The 25,239-nt window shown below is 33.5% G+C and overlaps 1 protein-coding gene and 1 non-coding gene across 2 annotated transcripts; one reads left to right on the forward strand and one right to left on the reverse strand.

The window, feature by feature from the left end:
* The first annotated feature begins 8,521 nt into the window (after positions 1–8,521).
* On the forward strand, positions 8,522–9,401 carry LOC108661397 (uncharacterized). Its single transcript, XM_088808748.1, has 2 exons — positions 8,522–8,810; positions 8,944–9,401. Exons 1-2 carry the CDS (start codon positions 8,522–8,524, stop codon positions 9,399–9,401), a joined length of 747 nt encoding a protein of 248 aa, XP_088664874.1.
* Positions 8,901–9,007, reverse strand: LOC148764700 (small nucleolar RNA R71). Its single transcript, XR_016024318.1, has one exon. It is a non-coding gene; the product is annotated as a small nucleolar RNA R71 (small nucleolar RNA).
* Positions 9,402–25,239: the final 15,838 nt, after the last annotated feature.

Consider the following 25,239-nt stretch of genomic DNA (forward strand, 5'->3'; position numbering starts at 1 on the left):
TACTTTTGTTTATTCGGGGGCCCTCTTGTTATTGTAAATTAAATTAAATATTTTGGCTTACTGTATTTCAGTATGTATAAATTTATTTAGCTTTTACGCTATAAAAATTATTCACGTATAACTCTATAAATATTGTTTTATAAGAAAATAGAATATTTTCTTTAATATTTCTTTTATTTTCTTATTATATTCAAATAACCGTAATTTCGTTTTAAATGAAGATTTTAGACTTTTAAACTCATTTTGAATATGAATTATGTATTTTGTACTTGTATATTACGTTTTAGCTAGTTTTGAAATTTTTGAGAAAAAAGTGACCAAAATACCCTTGTGTGGCGAAAATTTTATTTTGATTGTTTTTTATCTAAAATAGTATATATTCTCTAAAAACTCGATATTTAACAATGATTGCTCACAGGAAAGGAAAGAAACCGATATGTAAGCCTTGCGGGGTTCCGGTTGGCATTCTGGATAATGAGTGTCAATCGGGACGTCGCGGCGATTGTCATGGGCCTGAGGGAGGTTCCGGGTCGTGACAACCTTAACTCTAAGTAGATGTGTAAAAGAGATAATAATCATCTATATAAAAAAGTAAAAATAGTTTGGCTTTTAAAGTATAGGACTAGAATGTATTATAAAATGGTTGTTTAAGTAACTGAAGGTATATGGGAATCCTTAGTATGATAGGGATAAATTGGTAATATAATTATTGAGGAAGGTTATAGAAGGAAACAATAAGGTTATAAATGACATTCGGAATGGATAATGTGATTAAGTTAATGATTGTAATTTAAGCATGAAGGGGATTATTCAGTGATGTTATGACACTATGAGGTAATAGTTGGGCACAAATATAACCCAATGAAGTTAAATTATGGAATACGGGGAATATAAAATTTTGATTCAGTAAGGATTGTGAGAATAAAGTAAGGAGGAAGCTGGGCTATTTTCGTAGTTAATTATACCGAAAGTCAATAAGATTATTGGAGTATAAGACAAAGAAGATAATTGGATAGGGATGACAATAAATTTGAGGAAAGTTTTAGATAGTAAGCAACTTATGTGTGGAGTGGTATATGTATCATGAATTTATTACATTGTATGGAAAGGATGTTATGAGGTGAAATTTTATGAACGTTGATAAAAGTCAAAAGATGACATGAGATGAAAGTATTAATCTGGCTTAGTGTGTATGACAAGAAAATAGAAGGTACCTATACTTATGGAACTCATGATATATATCTAAAAGGGAAACCATTGGTTGAGAATGATTGATGTGGTGACTTTGAATGCAGACAAATAGCTTTGATGGGAAAATTTCTAATAGCTACAGTACTTCAGCATTGACTGTTCAACATTATATTACAACGAATACCTCGCGCCTATGATACATGAGTAAGATGGGAGTGACATGATAATGAGCTTACAAATTGAATTTTGGTTGTTGGTCATTATGTTTTGTTATCTGGGAGTCTTAAATATTTTGGAGAATGTTTACCCAAATGAATTGAAAAACTTCTTTATTGCCTTGTATATAGGCATATAATTAAAAGAAAAAAATTTGAAAGATTCTTGAGATGACTATATTGAGATGAGATACCAAGTAATGAAAGTGTGAAGGAAGAATTACGAGACTGGTATAGAAAATCAGTTTATATAGAATATTATTATGAGAATTTGTAATATCTGTTTTGATACAGTAAAATGACAAGGGTTAGTAACAACATGAGGCTAATTGTGTGGCACCCTAGAAACCTATGAAGACGAGTTAGGGATTGAATGGATGAGTACGTATTTATATATCTTTAAGATTAAGTGTTTTAGGAATACATAAACATCTTTGAGAAGAGATTATAATCATACACAGCAAGTATGAAACATAAAATTTTTTAAAACTTGCTGAGAAGCCTAACGGCTAAATCACAAGTTAAGGGATCATATGCTGTGAGACATAAGTTTAAGATAGATATTCCCAAGGAAAAACTCAAGAGAAGTTTTACTTTAGATCTCGTTAAAGCAAGCACTAAGTTATGTGTTTATAAAAAGGACGCTGTAAGCTGAGAGTGATATTAGTATTAATATTGAAAAATACTTGAGGAGAATCTAGTTTTAAGTTTTACAATTTCAAGTACAATTTATAAATTGGTTAAGGAAGAATGATGTTATGTTCATATGAAGGAGTGGAACAAAGGATAATAGAAGTTGACCCTGAAAATGAAGTCAGATAATGAAACTTTCCTAATATATTATGGAAATTGGAATTCGAAAATGCTTAAGGCATACATGATTCAAATGGGTTCGAGTCTTAAGTGACAAATCAATATCGTAATGCAAGAAAGATACAAGGTAATATAGAGGCATGAAAGATGATTAAGGACAAAAGGATGACTCTTAGGAATTGTGGTATTGCATGAGATGCAATGATCAAGTTGAGATAAATCTTTGAGGCATCAATAGGATTATAAAGCATACACGCATAATGGATTATAATTCAATGGAGATGACATTGTGATGAATGATATATAGTATAAGGAAACTCAAACATATGGTTGGAAATGATATGAATGATATGAAGTTATACACAAGTATAATAAGAAGGTTGACATGCACTATAAGAGTTATTATATTGAAACTAGGATTGGGATACGGATGAATAAAGGGGGAATGTAGTCCAAGGCATGTGAACACATGGATTCCTATATATAAAGAGAGATGTTGACATTTGAAAATGCATGTATCTATGTATATATGAAATTGATAATTTTACTAACTAAAGTCAAGAATGGTTCTCAGTAATTGGGAGATTTTGAAATAGTGTCCAGAGAGGTCAGTGAGCTAAAGTGTTAACGGACATGCAATGAACGATTAAAGTTATGAGTGACTTTAAAGGTAAACCTTGGATTGTTTAAGTTCTTAATGGAACTCTATTAAAGGAAGTGTATAGACCAGTATAAGATGGATGAATCAAGGTTAAGAAATTTGGTACGGAGCGAATTAATAAAATGATGATTAGGTATACATAAGTAAGTATGATATGTGATCGAAATCAGTATAATTGAGGTGAAGTTATGGTTCAAATTTAATAATGGTGATAAAGGCATGCTTAATGTCTCGATATAAAAGATCATGGTTATGAAAAGTATTACTGATCCAGTTCCAAAGGATGATAAGTGCCATAAATAAAGCATTTAATTGAACTGAAGGTGAACGAGGTGAATAAATTGAATGTCCCTATAGAAGAAACAAAGAGTAGGATCATAGAAAGAGATTGATAACGCAACATCGATGGGAATTCGAGGATGAATTCTATTTAAGTGGGGGAGATTGAAATACCCCATACTTTGATATGGTGATAAATAAAGTTGATTGAACGCAAATTGAGGTCAATTAAAATGTTTAAAAGTGATAAAAGACAAAAGGAGTAGTTTATGATAAAATATTTTGCAAGTGAGAAAATAACAATAAAATAATAATAATTTTATCGGAGGAGAATTTGTGAGATAAAAGGCGATTCGGAAGTCAAGTGAGGCATAATAAGGTATTTCACATATCAAGGAGACAAGATAAATTTTTTTTTTTAAATATTAATATTTAGCCGGATGTCGAAATTAGTCATGAAGAAGGATCATATGGTTGATCCAAGTGGGGGAGAAGATGACAAGCCCGACTCTATAAAAATATTTGTCATGACATACATGTGATGGATAGCATGTTTGCATGCTAAAAGAGTCCCGAAAAAAATTTACAAAAGTCGGTATTGTACCTAGAGGTACAATAAAATTGATTTAAGCCTCGAACTAGATCAAATAGAAAATTTACAATGAAATTAAGAATTTTAAAGTCCCAGAATGGTTTAATATGGTGATTCGGAGTTCGAGGATCAATTTGGAGTCAAATTAGAATTTTCGCTATCTAGGGGCAAAATGGTCATTTACCACCTGGGGACAAAATGAGAATTTTTAGAAAAGATTTTTGGCCCCATTTGACTTATTGGAGTAAGATTTAAAGTTTAGAAGTGAAAAATTTTAATTTCGGTATAATTTGGAGTAAAAGGGTAAAATGGTAATTTTGCCACGCATAATCAAAAATTTAATTTTTGAAAGGATTTTGATCAAATTTAATTATTTGGAGTGTGAAATGAGTATGAGGAGTGAAAATTATTCATTATGGCAAATTTTCAATATTTGGGGTAAAAATGTAATTTTTGAAAAGTTCGGGGGTAAAAGTGTAATTTTAAAAAATTTGCTCCACCAAAACTTTGGAAAAATCTGAAAATTGCACTTAAGACTAGGATAAGTCAAAGGGAATGCATGGTGGAAAAAGTAGGACAAGTGGATGGCTAGAAAAAAAATGAATTAATAAAATATTTAAAATATGAATAAAATAATATTATTTCATTAAACAATAAAAAGGCATAAAAAAAATCAGCCCATAACCCATTCTTCTTCTTCAACATTCGGCCAAGCAATAAACAAGAGAGAGAAAGGAGAAAATAAAACCCTAGCCAAGAAATTTAAAGGGAAAATAAGTGGAAATTCAAAAATCAAGTGAAAAAAGGTAACATTTCTTAAATTTGTCTTGTGCTTTACCTTTCCCATGCATTTCCCATCATTTTTCATGGTTGAATCATGTGATTTGAGGATGATTTCAATTCTGGTCATATGGGTTTAGAGAGAGAAAGTTGTTAGATAAATTTGATTTTGAGCTATGTTAGTGTTTAGTGTTAGTTTAACATGTTTATGAGTAAAACAACAAGAAAAATATTTATCTTCTCCATGAATTTCTCTAGGCCGAATCTAGCCAATGGTATGTGAGGATGAGGTTGACTTTATTTTAAGAGAATTGGGTGGAAAAATGATGAATTATGAGGTTAGAAATTAAATGGGAATTTTCGGTGCAATAAATTGAAATTTTTACCCACTAGGGGTAAAAGCGTAATTTATAGTCCGAACTGATAAATTGGACCAAATTCACAGTCATTGAGGTATTGTGGATATAATTGGATAATTGAAATTGAAATGGATGGAATTGGAGTCGAATTGGGGATTTTAGGAATTTACACCGTGTATAGGCAAGTTAGGTCGGACACCGCAATTAAGCGATTGTCTAAACATTTCAAATCCTATCTAGTGCATACGCATGGATAAGAGCCTGTAATAATTTATGATAAATTGACAAAATTTATTGAATTTTGTGTCATAGATTATGGATAGGTGGTGAGTCAATTGTTTCGGGTAAGAGACTGCACTCGAAGGCGGAAGATAGGAGTATTTCTACTCCTAATACTGTGAGTAAACTTATTATCGTCTTAATTATCTAGAGTAGTTTTATACAATTGTGTGATTTTATAAAAAATGAGTTTAAATGGTAAATTGCTATGTTTTAAGAGAAATTGTGATTTTATAAAATGATTTTATAAATTTTCTGGAAAATCGAATATTGGTTTTGAAAATAGAGTAATTGGAGACTGCCTGCTTGTGTTGTAAATTTATGGTTTTAAATTGAATGGCTTATGACAATATATGAGCATGAATGGCTAAACTGATTTTGGTGTCAGAATTATTTGTATTGTGTATTCAACCTTGAGAGGCTAGATTGCGATAAATTGCCATGCCATGCTAGAATGAATTTTATTGAATTGGTGGAGTATATATTAATTATTTACTGCAGAGGGGGTTCCGTGGACCAGCCTATTAGAGGGGCACGGTAAACTCCAGTATATTTTTACCCCGAACGGAGAGGCGCGTAGGCTATCTCCTTGGGTAAAGCTTAGGGTTCACTTCACGCTAAACCACCACGTGAAGGGGAACTCAGCCAACGCCAAGGAACGGCTGTATTTTTCTCAAACTAAAAATATATTTTAAGTGTATATGAAATTTTAACAGCCTTGGCGGACTCGGTTGGATGCCCTGCGCAAGGTATCACTGAGTATGAGTTTTGGCACGAGCTAAAGTTTTAAGAAATTTATAAGCCAAGTTGATTACTCGATTTATATGGATTGATTTTATTTGGTTGAAATGAACTGAAAGGTAATGAAATTACAGTATGATGACTTATTTTAATTGTCTCCATTTACTCGTCTTTAGATACTTTAAATGGTATCTGTTTACTCACTGGGATTATAAAATCTCACCCCTTCTTCCTATACATTTTTCAGGCTCAAGACAGTTTGTAGATAGTAGAGTAGGACGAGAACTAAACTCGAAACTGCATTATAGAAAGTAAGAGTTCACAGTCTTACATCCTCTTGGTCAAGTAGGGCCCACGTGTCATTGCAGATGAAAACTTATATTTTGGTTATCTGTATTTCTATTCATACAATTTTTACTTTACTTTCATGTGCGAAAAATTATTTACGAATATTTCTATAAAAATTTATTTTATGAGAAAATAGAATATTTTATTTATTATTTTTGAATAGTACTAGTTGTCAACAATTTGCTTTCAAATGAACGTTTTAGATACTTAATTATTTTTAAATCATTAAATATATATTTTCTGTTTACCTACTACATTTTTAGCAAGTTTTGAGATTTTTGACAAAAAATTACGAAAATACCCCTGTGAGCCAAAAAATAATATTTTATTGTTCTTATTTAAAAATGACTTATGATTTTTTTGAAATGCGAGATTTAATAACTGTTGCTCACTGGGTAGATGCGGAAGTTGATGCTAAGCCTTGCGGGGTTTCAATCGGCATTCGGGGTGAAGAATGTCTGTCGAGGCCTCACGGCGGTTGTCACGGGCCCGATGGGGAGTTCCGGGTTGTGACATTGTTCATTTTGACCAACAACTCTAACTTGTTCTACAACTTCAGCAGTTCCTTTTCCCAAATTCAACTTTTCCCTTCATCAAACATAACATGTTTTTTTATGAGAAATTTCTCAATTTTGATATCTATGCTAACTCTACTTTATAAAGTTATTTTTTCAAATGTTGAGCATTGAAATCGACTAAATCCTTGAGTTTAGATTTGAAATTATCACTTTTAAGTTTAGTTTTAATTGTTTTAAGTAGTTTGAATTTAGTTAGATTTTATTGATTTAGTCATTTTTCTTGTGTTAGTAACTTGGTTTTGTTTATTCTTAAAAGTGCACGATCGAAAGGCTTTAAAACGGTGAAGAAAAATGAAGCCAAGCCAAAAATCAACAAGTTAGGTGCTACAACCACGAAAAAGTGGGTGCTGCAGCCACGAAAGAGTGAGTGCCATGACACCAAAATGATGAGGTAGGTATACATGGGGCAACAAGCAAGGCAACATGACACCAGAAAGTGGAGGCCACAGCGCCAGCACAATATCTCTTTCAGGTTTTTTTCCGAATTTGATTCAAAGTAGGTTTTTTATAAGCTATTAAAAAGCACCTTTAGAGCAATTAAAAGGCACATTTGAACTAAGGTTTCTTTGAAGTAGAGAAAGTTGTAAAGCATACAACAAAGCAAGCAAGACTTTGAAAAATTAAAGATTGAAAATCCAATAAATTTTTAGTTTTCTCTTTTTCTCTATTTCTTCTTAGTTTTTCTTGTATTCTAATTGATAGTAAATTTCTTTGGATTATGTTTTCAATATTTAGGATGAGTTAAATTTATTTTTCTAGGATTGTAATTGAACTCAACATGTAATTTGAGTTTTTAATATTTTTTCTTTCTTTTGATTAATGGTAGTTGAGTTAATTATTCAAATCTTGTGTTTAATGTGTCTAATTGACTAATCACCAATTAGATTTATTAGGTAGCCTAAATAAACTTGGAAAAGGGAATTTTGTGTAAGGCATGGATGGAATAACATATATTCAAATTCATTTAGTAGATTGAATGATTTGTTTGGCATGTGAGATAGAAATATACTTACATGTCATATGTAGCCAATCTTAGAGTCTAAGCTTAATGAGTCTTTCTTTGATTTAATTTGCATAGGAATATAGTGAATTGATTGAAAGAGATATTTTTACAAAATCATCAGAAAATACTTATAAATAAATTAAAACTCTAGGTTAACAACTTATTCCATTTAGTAAGTTACGAGAGAGTAGAAGATACTCAAATGAAGTGTTGAGGGAAATTATAGTCCTAGGATTTTTTTGATTAATTTCTCAAGTTTAGATTGATATTCTTATTACTAGTTTAGATTTTTATTTTCCTCCTTAATTTAAATTATGTGTTTGGATAAGATTAAATTGTTTTAATTTTAGTAATTAAAGAATTTTGGTAATAAATCCTCATGGAAACGATACTCTACTCCTCTCTATATTACATGTTAGCAATAATTGCACTAACATAGTAAAATCAGACAATAAGTTTTTACTGTAGTTGTCGATGATTGTTTTACTAATTTTTGTTAATATTGATACTAAGCAATTTTGGTTTTAATCCAAACTTTCTTTTTCTTTATTTTCGAGTACTCGTGGTTGTTTTATGCAAAGAGTTTAGAAATTTGAAAATTGTTCCTTTTGGCTTGAAAATTGACAAAACTTTTCGAAGACTTCAAAGGGAGAATTTACAAGCTTCAACTCATCTCCACACAATGTCTACAGAAGAAGAGACTAAGTCCTTGGGGGAATATGCTATTCTTCTTATGCAAGGCCTTCTCTCTAGCATCCGAAGACCTACAATTCAAGTTAATAACTTCAAGATCAAGCCTACAATCATTCAAATGATTCAAACTTTAGTGCAATTTGGTGAGTTACCCAATGATGATATGAATGTTCACATTGTGAATTTCCTAGAGTTTTATGATACTTTTAAGCATAATGGGGTCTTAGATTATGCTAATAGATTAAGGCTTTTTCCTTGCGAGACAAGGCAAAGATTTGGTTGAATTCACTCTGGCTGGTTCTATCTCCACTTGGGATGATTTCACTCAGAAATTTTTAGTTAAGTTTTTTCCACCAGCTAAAACAATAAAAATGTGAAATGACATCACATCTTTTGTAAAATTTGATTTAGAGTCACTTTATGAAGCTTGGGAGAGATACAAGGATTTGCTTAGAAGATGCCTTCACCATGAGTTACCGAAATGGCTGCAAGTAAAGACTTTCTACAATGGGTTGTTAAGTCCAATCAGAACCACTATCGATGCTGCAGTAGGTGGAGCATATGATTTGTTAGGGGAAATGCCTTATAATAATTATCAATGGTTATTTGAGAGATTAGTGCCAAGGAAGGTTGTGGGTGTTCATGAGCTAGATGCAATTACTGCCTCAACTGCACAGGTTGTTGCTTTGTCTAAGAAATTTGACACTCTGGATGTTCATGCCATTCAGAGCCCTTTTATGACATGTGAGCTATGTGGGGAAGGGCATGTTAATGATCATTGTCCTACTAATGCTGAGTCAGCTCGACATGTTGGAAATTACAATAGGCAACAGAATAAACCTTATTCCAACAATTTTGATCCTAATTAGAGGAATCACCCTAATTTCTCATGGAACAACACTCAAGGACCTTCATCTTCAGCAAAGCTAGTTTTTCCTCCTAGATTTACACCACAAGTTAGGGCTCTTGTGCTTGAGAAAAAACCAATACATGGCATAGAATGATGCAATAATCCAGAGTCAAGCAGCGTCACTTGAAAATCTTAAAACGCAAATGGGACAGCTTGCCAATGCCATCAAAAATTGATCTAAGAGAACTTTACCAAGTGACATTGAAACCAATCCTAGAAAATAAGGAAAGGAGCAATGTAAGGCAATCACACTTAGAAGTAGAAATGAGGTAGAGAGGAGTAGCATGCAATCAAATGCTCCAAGAAAGCTTGTGTGAAAAAGCAATGGGTGAGAAAAAGGATGAAAAAGTTCAAGAAGAAAAGGTTTAACCCAACCCATCACTGCCTTTCTTTCACTTTCAGAAGCAAAAGCTTAACAAGCAATTCTAAAAATCCTAGAGGTATTTAAGAAGCTCCATATTAATATCCCTTTTGCTGAAGCTTTGGAGCAGATGCTAATCTATGTTAAGTTCCATAAAGACATTCTAACTAAGAAGAGAAGATTAGAGGAAGATCATAAAACATAGATTATTTTTGAGAGACCATTTTTAGCTATTACTACAGCTTTTATTAATGTCTAAGAGGGAGAACTTACCTTAAGGGTTCAAGATCAAGAGGTAACTTTTAATATTTTCAAAGCGATAAAGTTTCAAAAAGAGTTTAATGAATGCTTTGCAATTAATGTGGTAAATAGCATCGTCAATGAAGTGTTTATAGAAAACTATCCCAATGATCCACTTGAGGCTTTTTTAATTTCTACTCTTGAAAGGGATAATGATGTATTTCTTGAATGCTTGAACTTGTTCAATGCTCCACAAGTGTCATTACATCTAATCTTTAGCTTGAGTCCTTGAAGATTCTAATTTCTTCTACTTCAACCTACCAAGCCTTTTATTGAAGAGCCATCGAAAATGGAACTCAAGCCTTTGCCAACTCATCTAAGGTAAGTTTTTCTAGGTAACTCATCTACATTAAAAATTATTATTTCTTATTTTCTTTCTAACATGTAGGAAGACAAGCTCCTTTGTGTGCTAAGAGAGTATAAGAAGGCACTAGAGTGGACTATTGTAAACATTAAAGGATCAGTCCATTTATCTACATGCATAGGATCTTTCTAAAAGACAACCACAAAGATACCATTGAGCATCAATGTTGACGAAACCCAATCATGAAAAAGTGATTGAAAAGGAGATCATCAAGTGGTTAGATGCGAGTATTGTGTATCCTATTTCAGCTAGTTCATAAGTGAGTCTAGTCTAATGCATTCCAAAGAAAGGATGAATGACTGTAGTCTCCAATGCTAATAATGAGCTCATTCCCATTAGAATTGTGATTGGCTAGCGAGTATGTATGGATTATAGGAAACTTAACAAGGCCACTTGAAAAGATCATTTTCCTTTATCGTTCATTGATCATATGCTTGACAATTAGCTGGTAAGAAGTTTTACTACTTCTTGGATGGTTATTCTAGGTATAACCAAATTGCCATAACTCTTGAAGATCAAGAGAAAACCACTCTGACTTGCCCTTATGGGACTTTTGCCTTTTAGAGGATATCATTTTGATTTTGCAATGCCCCAACTACATTTTAGAAATTTATGATGGCCATCTTTACCGATATGGTGGAGCAATGTCTAGAAGTATTTATGGATGATTTTTTAGTTTTTAGAAATTCATTTGATTATTGTCTCCATAATCTTGCTAGAGTTCTTAAAAGGTGTGAAGAAACTATCTTAGTGTGGAATTGGGAAAAATGTCATTTCATGATACAAGAAAGTATTGTTCTTGGACATCGAGTTTCTAGCAAAGGTATAGAAATGGACAAAGCAAAGGTTGAGATGATTAATAACCTTCCACCTCCAACATCAACAAAGGGCATTTAGAGTTTCTTAGTTTTCTATAGGTGTTTCATTAAGGATTTTTCCAAGATCTCCAAGCTACTTTACAATCTTCTAGAAAAAGACACATCATTCTAGTTTGATGATGCACACCTTGTTGCATTTTTTGAGTTGAAAAAAGGTTGGTTTGAGCATCTATTATCACAGTCCTAGATTAGAATGCTCGATTTGAGCTTATATTGTGATGCAAGTGAAAGAGAAAATATTCCATCTAATCTATTATGCTAGCAAGACATTAGTAGAGGTCCAACTAAACTACACCACCACTAAAAAGGGAGTTACTTATCATGATGTATGCCTTTGATAAATTTTGCCCTTACCTTATTGGCATTAAAGTCATTATGTATACTAACTATTTCGCAATCAAATATATGATTGACAAAAGGGATGACAAACTGCCCTTGATAAGATGGATATTTTTGTTGCAAGAGTTTGATTTAAAGATTCAAGATAGAAAAGGCATAGAGAATCTAGTGGCATATCATCTATCAAGGTTGGAAAATGGAGCACAAGCTGAAAATATAACCTTGATAAATGAGACTTTTCTAGATAAAAAGTTGTTTCTTGTTGACCAAAAGAAGCTACCATGGTATGCTAATTATGTGAGTTACATTGTAAGTATTGTTCTCCCTCTTAACTTAAACTCTGAACAGAAAAAGAAGTTTTTACATGATGTCAAGAATTTAGTGTGAGATGAACCTTCTTATTTAGGCAATGTAAGGATTAGATTTTCAGAAGGTGTGTTCCAAAAGAGGAAATTGAAGATATACTTCAGCATTGCCACTCTTCAGATTATGGAAGACACTTTGGAAGAGAGAATAAAAAATATTCAAATGAAGTATTGAGGGAAATTATAGTCCTAGGCTTTTCTAATTAATTTCTCAAGCTTAGATTGCCATTCTTATTACTAGTTTAGATTTTTATTTTACTCCTTAATTTAAATTGTGTGTTTGGATAGGATTCAATTATTTTAATTTTAATAATTAACGAATTTTGGTAGTAAATCCTCATGGGAACAATACTCTACTCTTCACTATATTACTTATTAGCGATATGTGCACTTGCATAGTAAAATTAGACAACAAGTTTTTGGACACTTTGGAGGACAAAGAACTACAACAAAGGTGTTTTAATCAGGTTTTTATTGGCCAACTATTTTGAAAGATGCTCATTATTTTGTAGCAAATTGTGATAGGTGTTAACGAGTAGGCAACATCTCATGAAGATACAAGATGCCTCTCAACAACATGCTTGAGGTGGAGACTTTTTATGTCAAGCCCGGCTCTACAATATATTTATTATGCCATTCCTACATAAGAATGCATGTTTCCTTACTTGGGTACCTTGGAAATTGTTAAAGGACGGTAATGTACCAAATGGTACAATTAAGTTGAATTAAGACTCGAACTAGTCCAAATAGAGATTTTAAGATGAAATTGAGAATTTTAAAACCCCAAGTTACTTAAATGGTGATTCAGAGTTCGAGGATCGATTTGGAGTCAAATTGGAATTTTCATAACCTAGGGGTAAAATGGTCATTTTGCTACTCGAGGTTAAGATGTGAGTGTTGGATGAAATTTTTGACTAAGATTGAACATTTGGAGTATAATTTGAGTTTGAAAAGTGAAAAATTTTAATTCCGACATTTTTTCGAGCATAAGGGTAAAATAGTCATTTTGCCACCCTAGGGGCAAAATTGTAATTTTACACCACCCAACACTTGTCCAGCACATAGATTTTACCCAATAATATCATGGATAATTGAGGAAATTTAAGTGGTAGAGAGAGATTGCTTAATGGGTAAGTATGACACATGGACCAATGGAATGGTGACATGTGTCAAATTTTCATCCATTTATTATTTGGCTTAAAAATCAGCATAAAATCAGCCCATTTCTCTTCATATGGCCGGCCAAAGCAAGAACAAAGGAAGAAAAGAAAGAACAAGAACCCTAGAGTGAAAATTCAAGAGAAAATTTGGTGGATTTCAGTAATCAAGCAATCAAAGGTAAAATTTCTTGATTTTGACTTGTGATCTACCTTTCCCATGCATTCTTTTGCATTTTCCATGGTTGAATCACATGATTTCATGATGGGTATCTTGCTGGCTGAACACTTAGAGAGAGGTTTTGATGCTTGATTTGGTTAGATTTCAATGTATTCTAGTGTTTTTAGTTGCTTGGTGATGTGTAGCATGAAAATCAAGTAAGCAAAATTCATGTTCTTCCATCACCCATCATTGGCCGAATTCTCCATGTGGAATATTGAGGATGATTTTGATTTTATTTCAAGTGATTTTGTTAGGAATTAGTGATTTATGGTGTGAGAATCAAGCTTGAAAAATTATAGTGTTGATGCACCCACCATGGCCAAATTTTCCAAGAAAAAATGTGAGGATGACTTTACCATATTTCAAGTTATTTAATTTGTGTTTGATGATTTGGAGAATTGGAAGAAAAAATGGAATTATTTGGAGTTAAATTGGACATATTGGCCAATTAATCGAGTGATAGATCGAATTAGGCCAATACCATTTTATTTAAGTACACAATTGAATTTGTGTAGAGCACCGTGTTTAGACGATAATCCAAACAATTTGCATCCCATTTCATACATTAGTATAAAGCCTGACTTGGTTTTATAACAATTTAGCAAAAATGTACTAAATGGCTTATTATGCATTATGTCTAAGTGGTAAGCATTCTGGCAAAAGTAAAGAGATAGTACTCGAGGATCAAGAATCGGAGTACTTGGAATTCGACTCCCGAAATAGTGAGTAATCTTACTATCGTCTTAATTATCTAAAGTGGTTTTTATCCGATTTAGTGATTTTATGGAAAATGAGTTTAAATGGTAAATCTTTATGTTTTATAAACAAAATGTGTTTAAATGAAATAATTTTATAAATTGTCTTGAAATTGAATGATGGCTTTGAAAATAGAGTAATTGGAGACCATTTGATGTATTGTGAATTTATGGCTCTAATTGATTGGCTTATGGCAATATTGGCATGAATGGCTGAATTGGTATTTTTGCTGAAAATGTATAAACTGTTGTTTGCCTTGATAGGCTGGATAATGATAAAATTGCCATGTCATGTTGTTAAATTTTATTGAATTGGTGGGTTATTGATTAGTCGCTGTAGTGGACGGGCTCCGTGGACCAGCCTATTAGAGGGGGCACGGTAACCTTATTATATTCATACCTCAGTATGAGAAGTGCGGATGGATAACTCCTGAGGTTAACACTTTAGAGTTCACTTCACGCCATACCACCACGTGAGGGTGAACTCAGCCAACGCCAAGGAACGGCTATGTTTTTAAAATAAAAACATGATTTATGCATACATAACTTTTTAATAGCCTTGGCGGACTTGGTTGGGACAGCCCTCGACCAAGGTATCCCTGATAACTGAGTATAAGAATGATTTTGGCACTCGTCAAAGCTTTTAAGAAATTCATAAGCGATGTTGATTACTCGATTTATATGAATTGATTTTATTTGGTTGAAATGAGTTGAAACGTGATGAATTACAGTATGATAAACTATTTTATCTGTCTCTATTTACTCAGCTTTAGATATTTTAGATGGTATTTGTTTACTCACTGGGATTATATAATCTCACCACCCTTCTTTCCATCCATTTCAGGCTCAAGATAGTCGGTAGATAGCTCAGTTTGTTGAAGGTTACAGTTGGACTTACATCCTCAAAAACTGTAGGTTTACTGCTTTTAATACTTTTGGTCGTTCGTGGGCCCACATGTCACTGTAAATTAAATTTTATACTTTGGTTATCTGTATTACAGTATGTATGAATTTATTTAGCTTTTGCGCTACAAAAATTATTTACCAGTAACTCTATAAATATTGTTTTATAAGAAAATAAAATATTTTATTGAATATTTATATTATATTCAAATAGTTATAATTTCACTTAAAATGAATGTTTTAGATATCTAAACTTATTTTTGATTATGAATTATGTGTTTTATACTAGCATACTACATTTTCAGCTGGTTTCAAGACTTTTGAGGAAAAATGACCAAAATGCCCCTGTGAGCGAAAAATTATTTTTCAATTGTTTTTATTTGAAAATAGTTTATAATCTCTCAAAACATGATACTTAATAACTGTTGCTCATAGGGGAGGCGCGAAAACTGATATTAAAGCCTTGTGGGGTTTCGATTGGCATTCTAGGTAATGAATGTGTATCGGAACAACGTGGCGATTGTCACGGGCTTGAGGAGAGTACCAGGTTGTGACATTTTATGTGTGGGAAATTAATTTTCTAGATCCTTTTATACCATACAATAATCTTTATATTTTGGTTGCTGTTGATTATGTAAAGAAATGGGTTGAAGCAGCAGCTTTGCCTATGAATGACTCTAAGGTGGTGTTGAATTTCTTGGAAAAGAATACATTCACTCGTTTTGGCACCCTAAGAGTTATTATTAGTGATGAGAGATCCCACTTTTACAACAAATCACTTCAAGGCATGTCTTACTAAGTATGGGGTCACCCATAAAATTGCACTTGCCTATCACCCATAACCAAATGGCCAAGCTAAAGTATCCAATAAAAAAATCAAAAGAATTTTAGAGAAGATTGTAGGTCCATTTAGATAAGATTGGTCCAAGATGTTGGATGATGCATTGTGGGCATACGAGACTACTTACAAAACTCCGATAGGGATGTCTCTTTACAAATTGGTTTTCAAAAAAGCATGCCATCTTCTAGTTAAATTATAGCACAATGCATACTAGGTTATTAAGAAACTAAACTTTGATCTCCATGTAGACAGAGAGAAACTCTCTTGCAACTGAACGAGATGGATGAATTCCATCTTCAAGCTTATGAGAATGCTAAGCTTTAAAAGGAAAAGACCAAGAGATGGCATGAGAAAAGATAATTGAGCACCATTTTGAGCTAGGCTAGCATGTCCTACTTTACAACTTTCGGTTAAAATTTTTTCTAGGAAAACTCAAGCCTAAGTGGTCAAGACCTTTCATTGTCACAAAAGTATTCCCTCATGGAGTAGTTGAAGTAGCCAAAGAAAGCTCAAACAAGAAATTCAAGGTGAACGGGCAGCGTCTCAAACACAATTGAGGAGGTAAAATTGATTGCCAAAGATACTCAATTGCTCTGGTTGACGTCAAATGCACATGAAAAACTCAAGCTATTTACTATAAAGAAACGTCTCTTAGGAGGCAACCCAAGCTTTCAAAAACTCTTACTTTTTTCCTTTGAAGTTATTTTATTTTTTTATTTATAATTTCCTATTAATTTAATTTATTCTTTTTCTTTTGTAGGCAAAAACCCAAAAAAAAAGGGCCAGGGCATCGCAACACAGGAAGAGCACAGTTTCTTTGAGGTTCAGAAGAAGATGTCTTGGCTGTCTGATCAACCTCTTAAGGAGAGTCTTTAGTTTGCAGAACAAGACTGGCAGACTTGTAGGTGGAACCTTCAGCTGGAAAGCCAAAACTTTCAACATAAGGGGCAGATCTTTCTACTGGCTCAACTGAACCTTCAGCACCTTGCTGTGCTAGTGCAATGCTAGATGTTGCAGAGTTGTCTACAGCCACAAGTTCAGATGGAATGCTTTCCTTTTCCTTCAGCTTGTTTTCCAACTCAGTGATTTTCTCTTCAATTTTCTGTATCTTATCTCCTTGGTCAGTTAGCTTTCCATCAATCATCATGAGCAAATTAAAAATTACTTTATTTGAGAATCTGGAAGGGGCTTCTTCAGGTTGAGCAGGTAGGCTGTGTTCTTTTCTTGGACCAATCTTGGGGGTCTTAATGAATCTTTCCCCATCGAGTATATACCCCATTTTAACCTAACTCCCATAATAAATAGCTTGATCTCTAGTTTTTACCAGCTACAAAGCATACCTCTTTGCCCATATTCCCTTTTTCTGCACCAGGGATGTAATTACATTCCCATACGGCAAATTAACCTTATCAAGTCTGCAGGCACTTCTCATTTTTTCAATCATAAATCTTCCTAGATTCAGAGGTACCTCGTTGAAGGCATGCTCCATCAGCCAGAGGTCTTGGAGGCTAATGTAGCTAAGGTTTCCACTTCTACCATGAATGTTGGCTGCTATAAAATAGTGTAAAATCCTAATATGAGGAATGATTATCAGACCTGAATTGCATTTGGAAGAATATTTTTCTTTTCTTCTAGTGATGATCTCCCACAATGAGGATGGATCATATTTTTCAAGGAGCTCATACTCTCTTTCTTTGCATTCTATTTCTAGCAGATTTCCTAAATCTTCAGCAGTCACAATAAATTCTTTTCTATTCAGATAAACATTCAGAATATCTTCATCATAATCATTAGAATCTATTAATTCTTTTCCTTTTAAAGCAATACCAGAATAGAATTCTTTAACCAGACTTGGACTATAAGACTTATTCTTAAAGGTGCTGTAACCTTTTAGTTTCAGTTCATCAAAGTACTCAAATAAACTAGTCTGGATTTCAATATTGTCCTTACAACTATTCCAATCAATAAATTTTCCATAGGAGATTGGTGCATTCTCGATATTTTTGGACCTATATTCATGTAACTTATTCCTAAACTTTGAAGAAGAAGAACTAGTACCTTTGTGGAGTAAGGGTTTTGTATATTTCTTCTTCTCAATTTTCTACTTCTTTTCTCTTAGTTTCTCGGATATTTCTTTCACTGAACCAGGCTTGATTTTTAGTTTATTCTTCAGACTTTTTATTCCTATTCCTTCCTCCATTGGCCTTTTCCCTTTCTTTTTCTCTAATATCTCTTTACCCTAAGATGTTTTAGCCATATTAGTTTCAGAAATTTTTGAGGGTTTGAGTCGGTTTCAGAGGCAAATAGGAAGATTTAGGTTCTTGATTTTAGAGCAACAGGTTTCAGGGGAGAGGAAAGAAGGTAGTCAACAATTATTACTTAGAAAAACTGCTCACCTTCCCTTAAGTACTACCCTACTTTTATTTCTTTATAATTTTAAATTTCCCTCTAAAAATTTGGTTATTTACCTTTGGTAATATTTCTTCATTCTTTTTGCACCCGGTAAACCTAAATTTTTACCACATGTTACTCTTCTTTCTCTAAACTCACTGAGTCTTATTATTTAAAGCTGTCAGACTACTCTTAGTTGACTAAGAAATCCTTAGTTGACTGAATGCATTCTGTTTTCTATGTGAGAGCCAAAGGTTTTCTTATAATTCCTTCACAGTAATCATCCCTAAATTTCTTCTAATCTCATAGAATCTATCTTCACTCAGAGGTTTGGTAAAAGTTTCTGCTAGTTGATGTAAAGTATTCACAAATTCTATCTTAATATCATTTTTCACTACATGCTCTCTAATAAAATGGTGTCTAATTTCAATGTGCTTTGTCCTAGAGTGTTGCACAGGGTTTATTGATATATTGATTGCACTTGTGTTATCACAGTATATTGGTACATTATGCATAATTATTCCATAATCTTTTAATTGTTGCTTGATCCAAAGGATTTGTGCACAACAACTACCTAATGATACATATTCAGCCTCTGTTGTAGATAGTGCCACTGAATTTCGCTTCTTGTTGGACCAAGATACAAGCATGATTCCTAAAAATTGACATGTTCCACTAGTGCTTTCCTATCAGTTATGCTGCCAGCAAAGTCAGCATCTGAATATCCAACTAAGCTAAGAGTTGAGTGTCTAGAGTACCATATTCCTAGTCCTTGATTGTCTATGAGGTATCTAAAATTCTCTTAATAGCTGTTAGGTATGTTTCTTTAGGTTGTGCCTGAAATCTAGCACACAAGCACACACTAAACTGAATATCTGGTCTACTTGCTGTTAAGTAGAGAAAAGAGCCGATCATACCTCTATAGAGCTTTTGATCTACATCTTTACCTTTTTCATCTAAGTCGAGTTTGGTGGATGGACTCATTGGAGTGGAAATTGATTTCAGCTTCAGCATATCAAATTTCTTGAGCATGTCATGAGTGTATCTTTCTTGGTTGATGAAGATTCCTTCCTTACTTTATTTGATTTGAAGACCAAGGAAGTACCTCAACTCTCCCATCATGCTAATCTCAAACTCACCCTGCATTTCCTTAGCAAAGTTCTTGCATAAAGCCTCATTAGTTGCACCAAATACAATGTCATCCACATATATTTGAACAACAATTAAATCATGTAGATATCTCTTAATAAACAATGTAGTATCGATGCTGCCTCTATCATACCCTTTCTCAACAAGAAATTTTGAAAGCCTCTCATACCAAGCTCTAGGGGCTTGTTTCAATCCAACAAGGCTTTATGAAGTTTAAAAACATGATTAGATTTTTCAAAGACTTCAAAACCAAGTGGTTGTTCTACATATACTTCCTCTTGAATTAATCCATTCAAGAATGCACTTTTTACATCCATTTCGAACAATTTAAAATTCATGAAATATGCAAATGCTAGCAACAACCTTATGGCTTCAATCCTAGCAACGGGAGCAAAAGTTTCATCATAATAAATTCCTTCTTCTTGGTTATATCCTTTTGCTACCAACCTAGCTTTATTTCTAACTACATTTCCTTGCTCATCTACCTTATTTCTAAATACCCATTTTGTACCAACAATAGGGTGATTTGAAAATCTAGGTACCAATGACCATACACGACTCCTTGTGAATTGATCAAGTTCTTCTTGCATGGCCATTATCCAACTTTCTTCTTTTTCAGCTTCTTCAAAGTTTTTAGGTTCAATTTGAGATATAAAAGCTGCAAACTCACAAGTTTCTCTAGTAGCTTTCCTAGTTTTAACACCTTGTGAAATCTCACTTATTATTTGGTCTTGTGGGTGATCTCTTACAAATCTCCAACTCCTTAGTAGATCATCATGCTGATTTTCTGCTCTTTGCAGATTTTCTAGAGGTAGAGTTTCATTTTCTCTTTTAGGTGAGCTTTCTTCATTATTTTTGTTGTTTTCTAAGCTCATTTCCTCCATTTGTTTTTCTAGGACTTCTACATCATCATCATCATCATGAACTTTTTGTAAAGCATTTGACTCATCAAAAACTACATGAACTGATTCTTTAACGGTTAAGGTCCTTTTGTTAAAAACTCTATATGCCTTTGAGTTTAATGCATATCCTAAAAACTTTCCTAGGGGGTGTTTTCCATTGTTCAATACAAAGCATTTATAGCTAAAACTCCTAAGGTGAGAAATATTTGGTTTCTACCTTTATAAAGTTCATATGGAGTCTTTGAAATCAAGGGTCTTATTGAGACTCTATTAAGAATATAAGCTGTTGTATTTACTGCCTCAACCCAAAGATATTTAGGTAGGTTGTTCTCACATAGCATGGTCCTAGCCATTTCTTTTAAGGTTCGATTTTTCCTTTCTACAACTCCATTTTGCGGGGGTGTTCTAAGTGCAGAAAAATTGTGATCCAATCCCTTTTCATTGCAAAACTTTTCAAACTCATCATTTTCAAATTCTCCTCCATGATCACTCCTTATGCTAACTATAGCTAGTCCTTTTTCATTTTCTACTTTCTTACAATGACTTAAGAATGCTTGTAGAGTATCATTCTTATGAGCAAGAAAATACACCCAAGTATGTCTAGAATAGTCATCAACTATTACAAAGCCATAAGATTTTTCTCCTAAGCTAGTTGTGCTTATTGGACCAAAAAGATCAATGTGTAACAATTCAAGAGGTCTAGATGTTAGCACTATCTTCTTAGTCTTAAAGGATGCTCTAACTTGTTTTCCTAGTTGGCAAGCATCACATATCCTATCATTTTCAAATTTTAAATCCGACTACCTAACCACTAGATTCTTTTTAATCAATTTTGACATAGTATGCAAACTTACATGTCCTAATCTTTTGTGCCATAACCAGCTATCATTTTCAGTATTTGCAACAAGACATACTTCACTATTTACTTCAAGATCTTCAAGAAAAATTACATACATGTTCTTCAATCTTTTTCCTATAAATGAGATTTTATTTGTACTCATATCTATCACTTCACACTTAGTTGAATCAAAACATACTCCGAATCCTTTATTACATAGTTGACTAATACTTAGCAAATTATGCTTTAAGCCTTTAACCAACAACACATGACTTATTTGATTTTGGGAATTCTTACCAACCGTACCTATACCATGGATTCTGACTTTTGAATCATCTCCAAATGATACGGTTCATCCCTTTCTCTTATCCAACTAAGCAAACAACATTTCATGTCTTGTCATGTGTTGTGAACAGCCACTGTCCAAGTACCAAGGCTATTTCTTCTTGAGTTAAGCTCTTGAACATGTTTCCTTTAAGTCCATCTCAACCTACAAAATAGAATTTCAGTTTTTCTTTATAGGTACCCATACTTTGATGGGTCCTTAAGTGTTAGTTGCAACAAATGATCCCTTAGGAACCCAGATTTTCTTACTTCTCTGCACTATTCTTTTCTTAAAACACTCATATGATAAATGACCATGTTTACCACAATTATAACATCTAGGTAATGCTTTAGCTGAATTTTTATTGTGGTATACATCTCTTTTTGAAGATTCATTTTTCAAACATTTAAGAGCTGTGTTTTCATCAAGAATTATTTGCAAAGCTTCAGACTTGTTTACCAGCTCTTGGTTTAAAACCTTCAAGTCTGTTTTTGAGTGTTCTAACTCAACTTGCAAAATATTTCTTTGCTAAAAACTAGAAGTAAATTCTTGTTTGATTTGTTCCAAATCATTTTCAAGTAATGTAGCATTTTTCTTCAATGATTTGTATTTTGAAAAAAGTTTTTCAAATTCATCATAAAAGCAGTCATACTTATCTTGTAAATCATCATAAGAATTAGTGCAGGGGGATGAGGATACCTCTATTTCATCATCCTATGCCATTAAACAGATGTTTGCTCTTTCCTTAGATTTTCATCATCAGTTTTAGAGCTTGATGTGTCACTGTCCGACCACGCAGCTGCCACCATTGCTTTCTTGGATTTCTTATTTTTCTTGGGAGTTTCATCTTTCAATAATGGACACTCGGACTTGAAGTGACTAGGTTTCTTGCACTCGTAGCAGATGATTCTTTCTTTTTGTTGGAGTTAATTTTGTTTCTGTTTTTCCATGAGGTGCCTTGGTCTTTCCTAAAAGCTCTTCTAGCTAGCCTTCGATTTCTTCTGCTCATTAGCGTTCTGAATTTTCTTGCAATCAGAGCTAATTCTTCATCATCATCATAGGAAAGCTCTTCCATCTCTTCTTCAAGGATGCTGGCTTTAAGTACAATACTCTTTTTGTTTTCCTTTGCTTCCCTTCGGTCTTCTTTTTCTTCTTCCTTAAGCTCCAACTCATGAGTAAGAAGAGAACCACAAATCTCATCGAGTGTGATGATGTTCAGATCTTTAGCCTCTCTAATGGCAGTCACTTTTGGCTTCCAGTTTTTTAGTAGACTCCTAAGTAGTCTTTTTACTAATTCATGTTCAAGAATAGGCTTGCCTAGCTGATTCAATTTATTTGTGATTTTGTAAACCTATCAAACATGCTAGTGATGTCTTCACTAGGCTCTATTTTGAACATTTCATAATTATGTGTTAACAGAGCAATTTTGGACTCCTTTACTTGAGAAGTCCTTTCATGGATTATTCTAAGTTTTTCCACACTTGTTTAGCTGTTGTATAGCTTGAGACTCTGTTAAATTCAATGGGGTTTAATGCACAATGCAATGTGTAGATAGCCTTCAAGTTTATTTGAACTTTCTTAGTTTCAGCCTCAGTTCATTCAGACCTTGGCTTGGGCATCAACTCATTTGTCACCACATTCACGGTTGAGGGCATAAAGGTTCCATCAGTTATGACGTCCCACATTTCATAGTCTATAACTCTAATGTAAATTGACATTCTAGTGCTCCAATAAAGGTAATTAGAGCCATCAAACAGAGGTGGTCTGTTTATTGATTGTCCCCCAGCCACTACTGATTTTTCGAGAGCCATATGGATCCTCCCTAAAGATGTTAAGCCTTAATAACAGGGAGCTAGCTCTGATACCAATTGTTGGTCCCTATAATATGTGCTAGAATGGGGGTGAATAGCACAATTTGGCTCTTAACAATATGAAGAACTAATTTCCAGAACTTAAGAAAGTAAAAATAGAGTGTAAGATGCACAGCAATTTAGAGTGGTTCGGTCCAAGACCTACATCCACTACCTTGATTGTCTAACCAAGGATTTTCTCACAAATTCACTAAGAATTGGTGAAATTCACAAGCTTTTACCAAGCTTTATAATGGCTTTTACTAGGCTCAGCCACAACCTTTTACACTAGTTTTTCATGGGCTCAACTAAAACCCAAAGTGGTTTTCCAAGGCTCAACCACAACCTACAACAATCAAGCTATCCCAAGCTTAAATAACCCCTTAGAGTGACTCCCTTACTCTAAGATTACAAAAGAAGTAGTAAAAGAAGGTACCTATGATCACTGGTTGATCTTAGTGGTACAAAATTGAGTGCTAAATACAAATGCAAGGAGTAGGCGTTTAAGTGCAGGCAAGTGCAGTGAAGCTTTTCTGGTTTTTCAACTTTCTATAGCACAATTATCATTCAAGGCTTCTTAAAAACTTGTTTTTAATTGTTGGAAGACCCTTTTATACTTGGAGATGAAACTCTAATAGCAGTTTGGTAGTTTATATTTGTTGGAAATAGTTGAAGATGAGTTCTAGCCGTTAATCTGTCTTGTAGCACTCCGGTTCAAATTGCAGACAGAGAACTCTTAGTCGACTAACTTGGTTGACTATGTTGGTTTTGTTTCTGGTTTGCAGATTTTGACAGAGAGCACTTAGTCGACTAACTTGGTCGACTAAATTGGTTCTATTTCTCAAACTCTTTAGCCCGCCATTTCTCCAATTTGAAATTTGGTCAACCAATGTTCTTCCTTGTTTCACTAACAAGCTTCTTCCTTATTATTCAGTTACATCTTGTTGATTTTATCCCTCTTTTTCTTTCAAAAATACTCTTTGAAGAGTTAATAAATTAATTTCATATATTAATTTCTTGCACACTCAAATAAAGGTATTAGACACAAATAAATGAGAATGTTTTATTATCATCAAAAACTAATGGAGCCAATACAACCAGAGGCAACAATGATGCCCATGGTTAGAAAATTTTACGCCAATGCCTATGAGCATATGAACAATGGAGTTTTTATGCAAAAACGTCATATGCCATTTAATTTCCATAAAATCAACCGATTCTATTCGACACTTGATATCGAAAATGATGAGTATGGCCAGTATTTGAATGGGTAGGTTGACTTAAATGAGGTCATTTCACTATTCAGCAATAAGGGTATCAAATGGAATTTTTCCAAAAGTTAGCCAATTTCTTTCAAGGCAAGCACACTAGACAAAGTCATTAAGGTATGGTTATACTTTGTGGTAGCTAAGATATTGCCAGTAAAGCATGTAAATAATGTCACATAAGATACAACAATCTTGCAGTATGTAATTGTCACGAAGAAATCGATTAGTATTGGCCAGTTGATATTTAATGTTATTCTCCACACAGCCCTTTCAACACAAGAAAGCCTTTAGTTTCCATCACTTATAATTGCTTTATGTGCTTGAGCTGGAGTTCAATGGGATAAAGGTGATGAGTTGTTACATTTAAAGTGTCACAGCCCAAAACCTAAGCCATGACAAGCGCATGGGCCCAATGGGCATAGCCCACTAAGCCTAAGCAAGCCTTTTTATATGATCTTGTTCACCATTACATCCATCATTTTAAATGCCATATTTCGTAGTTCTCAGCAATAATTATTTCAATAATATAATATGACAACCAACTACTTACATTTATATCATCCAAAATAATATCACCCATTGCCAACT

Source organism: Theobroma cacao, chromosome 1 (assembly GCF_053813885.1).
Source record: "Theobroma cacao isolate CCN51 chromosome 1, ASM5381388v1, whole genome shotgun sequence".
Classification (NCBI taxonomy): domain Eukaryota; kingdom Viridiplantae; phylum Streptophyta; class Magnoliopsida; order Malvales; family Malvaceae; genus Theobroma; species Theobroma cacao.